The sequence below is a fragment of the Mandrillus leucophaeus genome, unplaced genomic scaffold (assembly GCF_000951045.1).
Source record: "Mandrillus leucophaeus isolate KB7577 unplaced genomic scaffold, Mleu.le_1.0 Scaffold229, whole genome shotgun sequence".
Lineage (NCBI taxonomy): Eukaryota > Metazoa > Chordata > Mammalia > Primates > Cercopithecidae > Mandrillus > Mandrillus leucophaeus.
In genome coordinates this window covers 243091-254714 of record NW_012102354.1, presented here as the reverse complement: position 1 = coordinate 254714, position 11624 = coordinate 243091, and the positions used below count along the sequence as shown (strand labels likewise).

The 11624-nt window shown below is 49.4% G+C and overlaps 1 protein-coding gene across 1 annotated transcript in view; it reads left to right on the top strand.

The window, feature by feature from the left end:
- Positions 1-5633, top strand: part of KCNK12 (potassium channel, two pore domain subfamily K, member 12) — a gene marked incomplete at its 5' end in the record, with an annotated part of 57872 nt that extends 52239 nt beyond the window's left edge. The window contains 2 exons of the mRNA XM_011981599.1: positions 2758-2895; positions 5575-5633. Of these exons, the coding sequence (XP_011836989.1) occupies positions 2758-2895; positions 5575-5633 (197 nt within the window). The remainder of the gene's footprint in view (positions 1-2757; positions 2896-5574) is intronic.
- Positions 5634-11624: the final 5991 nt, after the last annotated feature.

The window sequence follows — 11624 nt, the reverse complement described above, 5'->3', positions numbered from 1 at the left end:
GTGGCCCCCAGCAGATTCTCCTTCAGGGAGAGAAAACGTGGCCCCCCCAGGTCCCCACCCAGGGCATACCGCAGCGAGGAGGGTTTTGCAGACTGGCACTAAACCCCGTCCCCATGCACAGAAGCAGCCGGCAACCCCAAAGCATATGGTGCAACTTTTCGTGGCTCTGAATTACCTCCTCAGCATTTAGAATCCTGGCCCAGCCTAGCAGCTTCCTTCTGGTCGTCAGAAGTGATATAGTCACAGTTTTGACAGGTGGGGGTAGGGACAGCCATATGTTGCCTCCCGATGTATATATATAGAACAGCCACTACACACAGAGAATGGTGTAGTATTATGCAATAAGATGAAACATAGCACCAACTTGCGGACTGTGGCATTTCCCCCAGATTTGGAAATTGCAGTGGTGAGGGGCTTAGCTGGCCTTTCTCAGCCCAAAGTTAGTCCATTTAGCACAGAGCACAGGGCAGCTACTTCTAATGGCGGGCAGTCCAGGGCACCTGTGAGGAGGGGAGCGCTGAGGCTGCAGGAGCCCTGCTGGGCTTTAGCTGGCTAATCTCTAGGCTCGGATAGGATCTTGAATCCCCCAACCGTCCTTTCTTTCACAAGCTCATCCACAACAGGCCTTTTCAATATTAACCAGGAATATCTGAGTCTCCTCAGACAAGATATTTCTTTGTTGGTGTGGATTTTTTTTTTTTTTTCTTAACTACTGTTGATGAGTTCAACTTTTCCCCCTTTGAGAGATCATGGGGTTGCTGGGCGCAGCCCTCCAGCTTCTCCTCCTCCTCTGAAGGAGGCAGCTCTGCCAGCTGCGTTCTTGGGAACCAGGGCCTGCAGCACCAGGAACCCAGAAGAAGCCATCTTGCAAATGTCAGCGTGTTTGATTCCAGAGGCCATGATGTGTTTGGGGTCAGGAAAGACAGAATCCCTTTCTAAATATTGTTTATCAAGAGGATTTGTCTTCTCCATGGCGCCTGTTGGAGGTAGAGGAAGGCAGGAGGGAGGGAGCTGGTGAAACTGGTGGATGGAAGTAATGTTAGGATTAAAGTTTTGCTCTCAGGCTGAGGGACAGATTCTCCCAGACTTGTCTTCTGCAGCACGGGGGCCCCTGACCTGGAGGAAGGCCAGATACCCAGGCTTCATTGAAAGGATGGTGGTCTGGGGCTGTAAACAAACACTCCCTCTGGCCATTTTTCTCATCTATGATGAGGGCAAGGACAGGTGCCAGAGTTTATACAGGCACGGCGTGACCCACCAGTAGGCAGAGCTTCTGATAGGAAGTCTTAGAAAAGCACCGCCTCACCGCCTCCAGCTCGAGCCATGCTGTGAAATCTCTCTCCCTGGCAAATGTGCCTGGAACACACACATACACAAACATGCACGCATGCGCTCACGCATACAGCATTTGAGTCAAACTTGAATGTCAAACTCTTCTTTCCCCTTCTAGTTCATGGCAGGAAGGGAAAGCTTACCTGAGATCTCAGTGCCTCTCCAGCTATTTTGGGTAATTTCTGGTTTGAGTTGGGATTAGTTTTTAAACATGGGCCCTAATCTAGGGTGAAGCCAGTGAAGCAGCACTGGCCAGGAGAGAGGTCAGTCTTGCTAAATACTGAATGGTGGGCTCCTGTGAAAACCATGCTTTCAGGATTCACTGTGACTGTCAGGCCAGCCCAGCAAGTGCCCCCACATCCAAGCCATGGTTGTGGTCACAGTGAAGGGATTGCCCACTCAGAGGGGCACATGTTCTCTAGGGCAGGGCCCTCTGACAGGACCTGGAAATAAAATCCACGTTTATCCCTTTAAAAAAGGGAATGATTAAAAGGCATTCAATTAGAGGTGTTACCTAGGCAACAGGAAATAACTTGGGGATCAGAGCTGTCCAGAAAGGGAAGAAGAGATCCCCATGATAGAGGCATCTAGATAGTGAGGACTTGATCTGGGGGCAAAATAACAGCGTACGCACAGTAAGTGAGCCCCAGCAACAGTCCAGCAACCTAAAACCCAGGCATCAAGACTGTGTGAGCTAGACAGGCCTAAAGAGACCTCCAGGCAATCCCCCGCCCAGCGTGCAGCACTACACAGAATCCTGGTCTCCATGGGAGGAACCAGGACCCACCTCCAGAGAAGAAAAACTCGAAACATTTCTTGGCAGTCTTCTCTGTTGGCGGTGCTTCCTAGACTCTATCCCAAGTTGCTTATGCTGCAGCCTCAGCTGTTTTTACTTCTTTTCTTATGCTTTGGTTTTGGAAAGAGGCAATTGAAGGCAGCTTGAGCAATCTTCTAAAGGAATCGTAAGCGTGGTTTCAAGGGGCAGGAAAATGAGACCCTTCCCCTTCCCACCCCCCAACTTCCCAGAGAAACGCCAGTCCTCCAAGGTACAGTGGCAGCTCAGGATCCAGTGGCACATGTTTATTTTTGCCTATGTTCCCCTGTCCCCATCCCCCAACCCAGTCTCAGTCACATGATGCCATGATACATCACGCCATCGTCCCTCATCTCAGGCCAAAGGGCTCAGTGCCCCAGACGCCAGGGGCTGCTTCACTGAAGCAGGCATGTGGTTCTCCCATCATTTCAGGAACAGGGAGATGCATTTCTTTGGTGCAGGTTCTTCTAGACCTCAGACCAAAAAACAGCTCCATTCCCTCAGATGCTGTGGCCTCTCTCACTATCCTGGGGGTCTCGTTTTTCCCACCACTGGTAGCTCACTGTAGCCTACAATTTCCTCACGCTCCCGGAGTTGCTTCCTAACCTTAGGCCTGAACTTACCCATCATGCCGGCGCTGTGGGGCTCCCTTAAAGGTGGAATGAGCTCCAAGAAGCCCTCGCCATATGACTGTGGCCACATAGAAGCCAGAGTCTTGGCGAGCAGCCTTCTCAGAGCTGAGCAGAAAGGTAAAGAAGCCACCCTGGGTGTCCTAGCTTGCTAAAGCGAGGTGGCCAGGCCTTTGTGTCCTCTGAATGAAGCAGTGCCTCCAGGCCTGGAAAGGCATCAGAAGGCTTAGGCAATCTCAGGCTCTCATATTGTGGAAAATGCCGGGCAGCCCTGGGCATTTGCACAGTATCATGCATATATATATACACACACATACACACACATACACACCAGCCTTACAAAGAGCTACTATCCCTTTTCCCCAAGGAAAAGTCTCAGTCTGGGCCACTTTAAGAAGAAAGATTTCCCATTTTAACTCCCTAGAGATGTACCAGGGCCTGGAAAATCCCTCTCTGCCTTGGGGGAGTTTTATGTACAATTTGCATGTATTCAGGTTTCACACAGAAGCCAGCATCCAAACCCAAGCCAAACCCTGGAAAATAGCTGCTGAATTGACCCAGGATCCTCCATCCTTCAGACAGGCCTCCCAGCAGACCCCCTCTTCCTGTGGGCTCTGGGGTGAGGGGTGATTGAGCCCTCATGGCCAAAAGAGAAGCTTCTGGGGAACTGAGGCAGACGGCAGCCCAGCCAGGCAGAGACCATAGGAGCGACGGGCCCTGTGGTTCGATCTTACTGTAACTTTTTACATTCTTAAAAAACAAAAAGCACAATTCCACATGCACACTGTCTGGAAAGCACAGCCAGACAGCCAGCCTAGGGCACTTCTGAGTCCAGAAGAGGCGCTGGGGCTTTATCTGTTGCAGGGTTGTTGTTTTGTTGTATAATGTGCTCGTGGTGACTCTGAAGGCTCCTCACTTTGTAGGGTGGAGAGGGAGGGAGGGAGGGCCTGCTGAGGCCATTCCTGACCCCCAGGGTGGGCTCATCAGCATGGACTTGGGGCCTGGACTGTTGCCCCTGGAGCAGCTCTGGCACCTTCAGGCACCCCAGAGCACAATTGCTACATCTTCCACGCTAGTCTCATGCATTGAGGATTTCTGCACTCGGACCTGGCCCGAGACCCTCTTACCCTTCCCCTTCTTCCCTAAGGAAGCTCCCCATTGCTTTACAAATCATTTTTTATGCTATATGTTCTCTCAGGAGGGGGCTAGAGCATGCGGGACAAGCCTGCAGGGTTTCTCAAACAATACATCTATTTTTCTGAGCAGCACTCCAAGAGAGGACTTAAAGGGTGTTTAAATTAACGATGAATAAAATGCAGCCTGCCACTCCTCTGAGCTGTTTGCTTTCTGTCTGTCAGAGCCGCCTGCCTCCCCATCTTCCAGTTCACACCTCCTCTCTGGAGGGCCTGGGGGACTTCACCTGTTAGGATGGGGCCCAGTGGCAGCTCCACTGGGAAGTTACTCTACAAAACAACAGTGAAACAGAGCCCAGGGCACCAAGGGACCTCCTGGGCAGCTTGGCCAGGCTGGGCCAAGGCTGGGGGACTGGGAGATGGATCCAACCTGACTGTGCACGAGGCTCTGCAAATGGAGCTTTAAAGGATCCTGAGGCCCGGGCCCTACTCCCAGGACTCTGATTTCATTGGTCTAAGGAGCAACTCAGGCCAGCCCTGGAATTTTTTGGGGGGGATTCTAATGGGCAGTCATGGACTTGAATACACCCTGTAAACACAGAGCACTCACATTATGGTGGTGTAGAAGGAGCGTTCACTAAGAAACTAGGAGTTCTGAATTCTAGTTTTGGATCTGGCAGTCATTTAGCTCACTCTAATCCTGTTTCCCCATCTCCAAATTGGGATAATGGTACCATCCCCCCCACCTCCCAGAGGTCTTACGAGAAATAAATGAGGGGCTGGAAACTCTGAAAAGTGTAAAGTCCTCCACCATTGCAAGATGTCACAATTATAAGCGGCATTTCATGAGGATATGGGACCAGGTTGCCCTATTGCTTCTGCATGGGGTCCTTCCCACAGTGTCAGCTGCGGATGATGTTCTTCCAGCAGGTTGCTTTTGCCCTGGTTGCCTTTGCAAACCCCTTCTTTTCAGAAGCAGCTTACTTGCCCTAATAATAGTGCAAACTCTACTGAGGCCTTCTCTCCCCTCTACATCCCCCTCCTTCTTTTCCTTCAATCTTCCCTAGAAATGAGAAGTAATTGACCGTCAGGCTCACACTGGCCCCACCCATCTCTATCTACAAGATCACTCCCCACTCCCCTGGGCTCCCCACCCTGTTAAGCATGACCACTCAGAAGCACAAGCTCCCCCATCTTCTATCTACAGCAGGGACTTTCATGACATCAAATGATAAAACAAGAAGTTTTATACAACTATACTGTACAGATCTTGCACTATTTTTCATTCTGGTATTGTTTTGTTTTAACCCATTTATGTTGGAGGTTGCAAAATTTTGTGTAAAAAATCAGACCTTGGCGATGACCTTAAGCAGTGGGATGTAAATAACTCCCACAGGCTTAGTGTTCCAATAATGGAACGCTAGGCATACATGGGTTAATGCTGGTCAAAGCTATTAAACTGATTTCATGATCTGCCTATGAATTACACCCAGCAATCTGAGAAACACTGGCTTATAGTGTTTCTGGAAAGAGGCCTTCCTGTTAGCTTCCAGCCAAGACCCATTAGCTAGGCTGCCATGATGCAGAGGTCTGAGTTCTGAGTTCTGAGTTCTGCCATGATGCAGAGGCCTGAGTTCTGAGCTCTCCTCTCTGTTGGGGTCTCCAGCTGTGCCCCAGTTGTGTGATGGGCACAGGTGGCTGTTTTACCTGCATGAAGTAGCCTAGATGGTCCTTGGGTTCCTTTCAAGTTCTAAGGCTTGTGATTCCTATAACATTTCATACGACACTCCAGTGATCCCTGGATGGACTGCCGTTCCTCTCCCTTCTGTGGCCAGTTACCTTTCTATGAGCATATCTAACAAGCAGATTTTAAAAAGGAACTTTTAGCTGGGCATGGTGGCTCATGCCTATAATCCCAGCACTTTGGGAGGCTGAGACAGGTGGATCACTTGAGCCTAGGAGTTCGAGACCAGCCTAGGCAACATGTCAAAACCCTGTCTTTACTAAAAATACAAAAAATTAGCCAGTCATAGTGGTGCACGCCTGTAGTCCCAGAGACTCAGGAGGCTGAGGTGGGAGGATCACCTGAGCCCAGGAAGTCGATGTTTCAGTGAGCCATGATCATGCCGCTGCACTCCAGCCTTGGTGACAGAGTAAGACCCTGTCTCAAAAAGAAAGAAAAAAAAAAGAAAAAGAGAAGAAAAAAGAAGTTTATATTTACCAAGCCAGGTCCCTGGACAAGAGACTTGCATATTTATCTTATTTAATCCCCTGGCCAATCTTGGAAATTTTTTTTTTTTTTTTTTTTTTTGAGACGGAGTCTCGCTGTGCTCCCAGGCTGGAGTGCAGTGGCGTGATCTCGGCTCACTGTAAGCTCCGCCTCCCGGGTTCACGCCATTCTCCCGCCTCAGCCTCCCAAGTAGCTGAGACTACAGGCACCCGCCACCACGCCCGGCTAGTTTTTTTTTTTGTATTTTTAGTAGAGACGGGGTTTCACCATGTTAGCCAGGATAGTCTCGATCTCCTGACCTCGTGATCCACCCGCCTCGGCCTCCCAAAGTGCTGGGATTACAGGCTTGAGCCACCGCGCCCGGCCCAATCTTGGAAATTTAACACTTGCCTCCCATTTTGTCTTGGGTCAGAGAGGTCAAGTAACTCATCTAGTTTGGGGTCAGGTATCCCCTGTGTTAGGGGCTGGAGAGACAAGGGTGAGAAAGACAGGACAGCCCTTGCTGTCCATGGACTCCAGGCTCCTGGAGGCTGATGGGGGCAGAGCGCTGCAGTACAGCCTGCTGAGGGCTCCCTGTCCACCAGGCATTCTGGGCTGCCATGGGCACACCAAAGAGAGGCAGCCACCCAGCCTGGGTAGGCAGAGAAGGCTCTCAGAAGCAGCTGTCCATGCTGAGCCTGAGAGCAGCAAGCCTGCTGACAAGGAGCAGGAAGAGCAGCCCGGGCAGAGCAGTGTGTGGGGAGAGCAGAGCAGGGACTTGTTGGGGGAACCATATGTAGTTCTGCAGGACTGGAACACGCAGAGCAAGGGAGGTAATGGGGTGGGGGGTGGGGGCAGATAGCGAAGGGCCTTGTAAAACAAAACAAAGACTTTTTGCCTAATCCTAAGGACACTGGCAAGCCAGTGGAGGGGTTTTAAGGATGCGTGTGCTGCCGAAAATGACTCAGAATGCAGGAGTGGAGGAGGAAAGCAGATGGCAGGGTGGACCGAGGTAGTGCTAGTGAGAACAGAGAGAAGTGGAGATATTTGAGGGACACCTGAAAGGGTAGGTCCACAGAATCAATGCTTTGCCTGGATGGGGATGATAAGACTGAGAGAGAGGAATTGGGATGGAGCCAGGTCTCAGGCTAAGCAGGCAGGTAGACAGTGGTGCCACCACTGAGCCTGGGAACCCAGGAGGAGGAATAGAAGAGGTGATGAGTTCAGTGAAGAAGAAGTTAGACTTGAGGGGCCCATGAGATAACCATGGGGGAGGGGTTTCCACCAAGCAATTGGCCTTCTGAGCCTAGAGCTCGTAACAATGATCCAGGCTAGACCAACATTTTGGAAGTTCTCAGCACCAAGACGATGTGAATCACTCAGGCTGTGCGTGTGTAGAATGAGATAAAAAGAGGATCACAACCAGCATTTAAGGGACAGGAGGAAGAAGAAAAAAGACTAAGGAAAGAGGGTCAGAGATGTGGGAGAAAACCGAGAGCATGGGATGCCACAGAGCCAGGGGAAACAAGGGTTTCAAGAAGGAATGAGTGCCAAGTGCCACTGAGTGATTAAGACAAGGACTGAAGAAAACACCCAGAAGATTTATCGAAGGGAGATATCAGTGACCTTGGCAGAAGCAGCTTCAGGGGGGTGTCAGCTTCTTTAGAACTGGTGCTGCCTGGCTAATTTTCATGGGTCACACATTAGGGATACTAGTTAGGATACAAATTCAAGCCACTCTAACAGAGGTTCAAAATAATACTGGCTTCCGTGGGTAAAAGTTCATGTCTCTCTCTTAAGAGTGAGTGCAAGCATAATCTATGTAGTATCAGACACCCAGCTACTTCTATCTGTACACATCATTTGTGTTCCTTTGCCATTGGCCAGAACTTTGTCACATGACCTAATATAGCTGCAAGAGAATCCAGAAAAGGCACCTTTTATTCAAAGTGGCCATGTACCAAGTGGGGCTGGTGCTCCTAAGAAGAGTATTGTTCATCTCATGTTCAGGCCAGCAAGGGGACATTAGGCAGCTGCAGTGGGACCTCTGAGGGGTGACAATGAGGGTAGTATGATAGCTGCCTGTTGTTACTGGATTGATTTAGACTTCAGTTGGAAACAGAAAGGGAGTCCCTTCCTCTCTCCTCCCTCTTCCTGCCCTCCCCCACCAACAAGCTCTCCCGGTGGTAAACCTGTTTGGAAGGACTCCAGCAAGGAATTCTGGGAAATGTAGTTTGCTCAGCAATGCAGAGCAGAGTTCAGAGGCAGTGGGTGTACAAGAACACATCATCCCATTAGCACACTTTAGCCATTGTGAAGTTCCCAGAAGGTGCTTTCTCACTGTAAGTCCTGGAATCTGGGCAGAGAAAGTTATATTCCTGACTCCTTTGTGGTCCATTTTTGAGAGCTTCCTACTCCACTTTTAGGGAGATGTTTACAGAAGGGATGTTTGTAGAGTTACAAGTGAAAAACTTAACCAGAAGGCAACAGACACCAGGTCATGAGAGCTCACTGCTGCACCTATTCTGTCTCTCTGGCTGACTGCAAGCAGATCTCGTTCCCCTACGAAGTTTTCTTTTCCATGTCAGCAAAATGAGACACTGGTCTTTTGGCTCTATCGCTCTGAGGTTCTGAAAGGAAGGAGAAGAGAGGAGAAAATGTAGGAGTTCCACGGGGATTTCCATCAAGAATGATACTCAGCAAACATCTGCCGAGTACCTGACCCAGCTTAGACAGTTTGTTTCAATTCTTTTTTCTCCATGGACTGGGAGGAGCAGGACCAGCCACCTGGATGCAGGATGGAAGGAAATGTCCTCCATAAGGCCGTGTATGGTCTAGGAGCTAGAACCTGTCGGTTGACAACTATAGAAGCAGTGATATCCCAGTCATATCGCTAGGGGCAGGCTCAGAGAAGTCCTGGAGAGGCTGCTTCAGATCTGAGTTCCATGCCAAGCACTGGGTTGCTCTGTGCTTCACCCAGCTCTACTTCTCCAGCCCTTCATTCCTTTTCTATCTTCAGCCTGGCAAAGAATAAGCTATTCTTCATTTATTCTGGGCAGCCAGTTAATATTAATACCAGGGTTAATAGATCTGTTTCTTCCATACGCCATCTTGTCTTCTCCTCCACCTAAAATTGCTCTAAGATAAGTTCTTAAAAATCCTTCTTCTCATGGGCAGGTCACAGTGCTGCTGTGTTCCACCGAATAAAGACAAACCACGAGAGCTGGTCATATTCATAGCTGACCAACTACCTGCAGTGAGAGTGTAGGGGTGTTGAGATAGCCCCCAGGGCAGATCCTGGAGCCTTGACTTTTGTGTACCCAGGATGCTTTCCTGTCCCTTTCTTCTAGGGACACTATCTCTGTTCTTGTAGATAACTCCACTCATCTCCATGCAGTCTAGTGGACCTGCCAATCACAGGGTCCCTCCTGTATCAGTTATGAAAGCATTCAACTGCAATGAACAGAAAACCCATTGAAGGGTAGTTTTAAGAAATAAAAATCAAGGTTTATTTCATTACCATAACCAGAACTCTGGAGCAGGTGGTCTGGGGCTAGCACAGTGACAGTGATGCCATCAGTAAGGCTGGCTCCTCCTTCCCGCTCTGCCATCCTTTCCATGTTGGCTTGCCACCCCAGGTGCCAGATGGTAGCTACCCCTCCAAGGCTCACATCCATGTTACTAGTAGCAAGAAGTAGCAGGGAGAAGGTAAAAAATGTTCTCTCCCAACAGGACTTTTCCTAGGCCTCCCTAGGACTTTCCGCTGCATCTCATTGACCAGAAGAGAGTCACATGATCGTCATCACCTATAAGGGAGGGAGGCAGAGAATGTTGTGTTTTCAGTCCCCTGTACAAGAGGACAGCATAGGGGAGGGGATTGGGATGGGTGTGAAGTGAGAATGCGCACAGTTCCTGCTGCCTCCTCATCAAGGCTGGATTAATCACGGTTCCGAATTCTCAGAGATACAGCCATTGCTCTAAGGGAGGGTGCATGCCTCAGGTCGGGGGGTAGGGGGAAAGTCCCCTGGCCTGACACAAACTGGAGGTGGTGGAGTAGCCCTTTCTTGTCTTGGTTTATAAATTAGGCCTGGCGGCATGAGTCAGGGTGAAGTTAACACAATAGAATCCAGTCCAGCTGATTTAAGCAGAAAAAGACCTATCATTGGCGATCAACTCCAACCTGGCCACCTAGCTCTCTGACACTGACGACCTGACTGGGTGACAGAATTGTGACTCCAGCACATCACGCCACAGTCCTCAGGCAGGGTCTTACGTGCTAAGGAGAGACACCTGGACACCACAATCCTGCGCCAGGTACCATCTGCACACAGCAGGCCACCTCCAGCCAGCTAATACTGATACAACTGACGTGTTGGCAGCCAGCCGACATCACTCAGAGACTGTGCTTTCCTGCTATGGGACAGAGAATTTGCAATCTGTTGGTTTTCAAAGACCTACCCCATTTCTCCTCCCCCGTCTCATCCTGAACTACCTTCCAAGACCCTGGCCTGAATCAGGTTTTCTGTTTGGCAATAAAACTTTTTCACTCAGTGCTCAATGTTTTTTCTCTAATGGGCTTTATTTTCTCTTTAACTTGGACTGTTAAATGCACCCCCATCCCTGGGAAGCCTGAAGAGACTCTAGGCTTGAGCTCTAGGTTGAGCTCTGGGATTAACTCTCAGGAGATACACACCTACAGAACCAGGTCACTGAGGAGGTTGTTATCTCTCTGATCAAGAAAGAGCCTTTTTCAGATGCTACCATGATAAAGCTACTCCAGAAAAAACAGAACCCCTCACTTGCCCCCAAAAAAACCAGCAGAAGCATGGGCTCCTTCTCCAACCTGCCTTTGAAAATCTGCTGAAGTGCCTCTAATGTGTAGAACCTAAATCTCATCCAGATTGGTAGCTGCAAGAGAGACTGGCTGCTGCTGGAGCAGAGGGAGGGGGAAGTCTTGGGTCCTGGGAGATGGAGATGGGAATCCCACCAACAAGATAAAGGTCCCAGAAAAGGCAACGCCATAAATCGACCTTGCTAACTTTTGCCGTCAGAGGATGGAGGCTGAACATAAGCCCTAACATACTTTCCCTTAAAAACAAGTTTTCTGCCATTCCCGCTTACATTTCTAACAAATGCTCAGTCTCCAGTGTTGACTTAATGTTTATGTGACAGGGTCTCTGCCAGCCCAACTTCTAATATTATTCACAAAACACCCCAACATTTCACAGCAGTCCCTCAATCTGTCTCCCTTTTCTGGGTTCCAACTTCCCTTGATTCTCTTCTAAGCACGAGAGCTTGGGGCAAAAGAGTGGGAGGGATGTTTCTACTGGCTAGAGAGTCCAAGAGAGAGTCACTGTTTCAGAAACTTGGAACGTTCGCTTCTCCCCACCCCACATATCCTCACCCTTGCCCTCCCTAATAAGGAATTTTCCTTCTCATTGGCTAAAAAATCAAAACAATAAAAAGGAAAAAAATCTTATTCTGACAATGTTTTAATCCTACACAAG